Below are 4,035 nucleotides of genomic sequence, written 5' to 3'. Positions count from 1 at the left end.
ATTTGTGGTAGTGGAACACTTCTTTTGAAACCCATGCTGACAAGGGGATATTAAACTTGAAACTTGGAAACATAAGTGGTCGGTAACAATTTTCTCAAATAATTTTGGTATTATACTAAGTTTTGCAATACCACGATAATTTGAAACATCTGATTTATTTCCAGATTTATACAAAGGAATTAGGAACGAATCCTTCCAAACATTGGGAAAAGAGCCACTTTTTATTGAAGTATTAAATAAATATGCTAGCGGAGTAGCAATAGCGTCTGCACAAATAATTAAAATACTGCTCGGAATATTGTCTGGGCCAAAGTTATAGGAAAACTTGAGTTTTTTTATTTCCATAGAAATGGTACAAATATCAATTAAAGGTAAATGATACTAGTTGATTCGCAGTTATTTTAAAAGGATAGTCTAATGAATCATTATAAGTTGCATCAGAATATGTAATTGAAAAGAAGTTAGCAAATAAATTACTAATATAAGCCTCATCGCTGGATTCATATTGTTGAAATTTCATGGATAAAGGAAAACAAGTAGTTTTCTTCTTAGAATTAACAAATTTGAAAAATGATTTTGGATTTCGTTTAAAGTTGATCTTCATTGTGTTAAGGTAATTATTATAACATGATTTATTAAGGATATTGTATTCAGCACGGGTAATAGAGTATCTCATATAATCAATGTAAGAACCGGATTGTCTAAATTTTTTATAGCATTTATTCTTCCTATTTTTTGCGTAAGCCAGTTGTTTATTGTTCCATGGTGGACCGGATAGATTTTCAGATTTTCGCATAGGAACACATAAATTGAGGAAATTATTTAGCTTCATATAAAAGGCTTTTAACTTATCATCAACATTTGTATGACAAGAAAATAAGTATTGCCAATTTGTATCGAGTAGTAGTTCATTTAACTTATTATAGTTGGCATGTTTAAATGAAAATACTTTTTCATTTTTGCTGGACGAAGGCGTTGAAAAATTTAGTGAAATGGATGTTCTTAATTCAATTGTTGGATGATAACGATCTTCTGGACATGAAATAGGAGATGAGCGTTTAATAAAACTATTTGACACATCATTTACGAATATTAAGTCCAATATTTTTGAATATTCGTTACGAATGCCATTAATTTGGAATAGACCCATATCATATAGGATATTAAAAAAATCATCGAAATTAGAATTCTGCCTCGTCTGAATGAGATATCCATCATCTGGTAAGAATTTCCACTCTGTTGAGGGCAGATTGAAGTGTCCAAAGATAAAAAGAGAGTCTCCATCTTTTGAAGAACGAGCAACAGATCTGATAGCTTCAGCATGCTTACCGTATAAAGATTGATGAGAGGAAGGAGGAATATACGAACAAGAAATAAATAATTGATAACCATTAATTTTAATAGAAACGGATATAAATTCAATATCATCATGAGGAGATTCCATGACTACGAGTTCAGATGATAAATTACATGAAACAGCAATTAGGACACCACCTCCTGTAGTATTGTTACCACGATCACGACGGTAGATATTAAATTTATTGCAAAGAATTTCAGTATTCAGAAAATTTTTATTTAGCCATGTTTCCGTAAATATTAATATTTGTTGATCAATATTGAAACTATTCATATACAACGTTGTTAACTTTGTTCTTAATCCTCGAACATTTTGATAGACGATGGACAAGTAATCATTAATTAGTTTTTTGGAATAAAAGATTCACGCTGTGGAAGAGCAGCAATGGTTTGAGGTCTGGACCTGTAAATATATTCCCGGACCAGAGTATTTATTGGCCAGAAATTCGGATCAAGCAATCTTTCGAAGTGATTCATAGAAACTGTAATCTTAAAAGATGATATTGATCTCGGTTGAGAAAAATTAAATTTTTGTATTGATATGTCAGCATCATTACCAAGTTTATTTTTTATGTAGAAATCAACTGAATCGGAAGTAGTATCGCTTGCTAGACGAGAAATGAATATTGTCTTTTTTGGAGGAATTGCTCGGAGAGGAATAATTTCAGTATTTATCAATTGCGGAGGATTATCAACAATCGGATTAATCACATTAGTAGTTACATTGGCAGAACATAAAACTGCGTCAGCATAACTGGATCAGATGCAGTGTTACACGAAGGTACAGAAACAGAAATATTAGTTAATGGAACGTTTGGATCAGATGCAGTGTTACACGGAGGTGCAGACACAGTTGGTTGATCATCACGTTTTTCCTTGGTTAAGTTTCTTGCCGATTTACGTCGTTTGGGAGAAGATTGCGGAGGAGATTTTAAATTATCTAGAGATTTAAAATCATCGAACAATTTTCCGTATGCGGAAATGCGTTCATTTAATTTAACGGCTTCATCTTGAATTTCGGCGAATTTCTTTTTAGTCTCTTGGAAAAATCGATAATAGTTTACACCAAATTTTCTACAACTTTCACAGCACCAATGTAAACCTTTATTTTTAGAAACAGCTTCTGCTACTAGCCCTGAAAGTCCACTGCATTTAAAGTGACAACATTCATGGCACAGCCAACAGACCACCATTCTTTCATCTTCACCTTTAATATTACAATTTTTTAATAAACAAGCCATTTTTTTAAAAAATTAGTATGTATTATTTTGCACAGTGTAGAAACAAGATAAATCAGATGGCAACTTTATCATTTGACAAGCAAACAAAAGAGATGATCAATGTTTGTTGTTGTAGTAAAGAAAAACAAAACAAAAAGGAATAAGAGAATGGTACTTATCTTTGTATTATGTTGTTGTTATAAACGTGTAGATGAGTACAAGTAGAGGAATTGATGATCAATTATTTATCACTGTTGTTGTAAGCTTTTCTTTATATTTCTTTTATGTTTTATTAAATGTTTTCGGATCAAAATTTTGTTTTTTATTTAAACAGATTAATGTGGAAAAATTAGTAACGATCCAAATAAATAAATACACTAATAAATAGCAAATTTTTCACTGATTTTATTAAACAAAGTCTCAGATTTTAATTAAGTTAGGTTGTAAGATAAACTTTAAAAATTCGGAGCGAAATTAATTGCGGCTTTACACTTAGGAAAACAGTCAATACATATAACCTGTTTATGGTGGAGGGTATTTAAGATTCGGCACAGCCGAATATAGCACGCTAACTTGTTACTTCATAGTATTTCAATAGAGTAAATATGTATATATATAGTAAATATATTTATATTATATAGAAAGTTTTGTAATACATTTTTATTTCCGTTTTCACACAGATAAAATTATGTTAAACATTTATCATGGTTTAACATTTATTAATTTAAGGCATTATGTAACAGTCTGTTAAGTGGTACTTCTGTTTTACATGGTTTAGTTTATGGCGCTATGAAAATGAATGATAAGTTTAAATCCATCATTAAAATTTGATGATTAATATAACCTGTATATGGTGGAGGGCATTTAGAATTCGGCACAACCGAATATTGCACTCATAGTGAATTATGAAGATATTTAAATAAATGATTCGACTCTATTAATTTGTGTATTTCCTTTTTTCATAAGTATATGCATTAGAGTGTCCCGAGAAACGTATGCGTATTCCCTCCAAAAAGTGAGCCACGGGACATCCTAATATGCATTCAAGTACACACATACATACATACATACATACATACATACATACATACATACATACATACATACATACATACATACATACATACATACATACATACATACATACATACATACATACACATACCGACTATATGATACCGTACAACATGAGTATATTTGAAAAATGATTTATTTTCCACAAAGGAACTTTTATGTTGAAGTTGGGAGTTAGTTTTAAATTGGTAGGAGGGATGTATTTTTATATAATTATGCTGAATTTCATCGCGATACTAATGGTTATAAGTAAATTTTTGGGAGTCTAAGATATTTTTAAAAGGAGTTTTGTATGTGGGCTAGGGTCAAATGACGGCCCACCATAGTAAAAATCGGTGTACGACCAATATTTTTGTGTGTTACATACATCAGTACAAACGCATAA

General features: G+C 30.8%; 2 protein-coding genes across 2 annotated transcripts; both read right to left on the bottom strand.

Annotated features, from left to right (window-relative positions):
- Nucleotides 1–361: 361 nt before the first annotated feature.
- LOC119603306 lies at nt 362–1,630 on the bottom strand. Its single transcript, XM_037955305.1, has one exon. It carries the CDS (start codon nt 1,628–1,630, stop codon nt 362–364), a length of 1,269 nt encoding a protein of 422 aa, XP_037811233.1.
- Nucleotides 1,631–2,075: 445 nt separating this feature from the next.
- On the bottom strand, nt 2,076–2,549 carry LOC119603305. The gene has a single exon (XM_037955304.1). The coding sequence runs from the start codon at nt 2,547–2,549 to the stop codon at nt 2,076–2,078; it is 474 nt and encodes a 157-aa protein (XP_037811232.1).
- Between the last annotated feature and the right edge of the window lie 1,486 nt (nt 2,550–4,035).

This window comes from Lucilia sericata, unplaced genomic scaffold (genome assembly GCF_015586225.1).
Source record: "Lucilia sericata isolate MDLA Ls3-8-SP2 unplaced genomic scaffold, ASM1558622v1 Contig000291F_arrow, whole genome shotgun sequence".
NCBI lineage: Eukaryota > Metazoa > Arthropoda > Insecta > Diptera > Calliphoridae > Lucilia > Lucilia sericata.
This window is presented reverse-complemented; position numbering and strand designations above follow the sequence as displayed.

Coding starts and splice junctions, on each gene's coding strand:
- LOC119603306 (XM_037955305.1), bottom strand. CDS start 1,630: ATGAATAGTTTCAATATTGATCAACAAATATTAATATTTACGGAAACA.
- LOC119603305 (XM_037955304.1), bottom strand. CDS start 2,549: ATGGTGGTCTGTTGGCTGTGCCATGAATGTTGTCACTTTAAATGCAGT.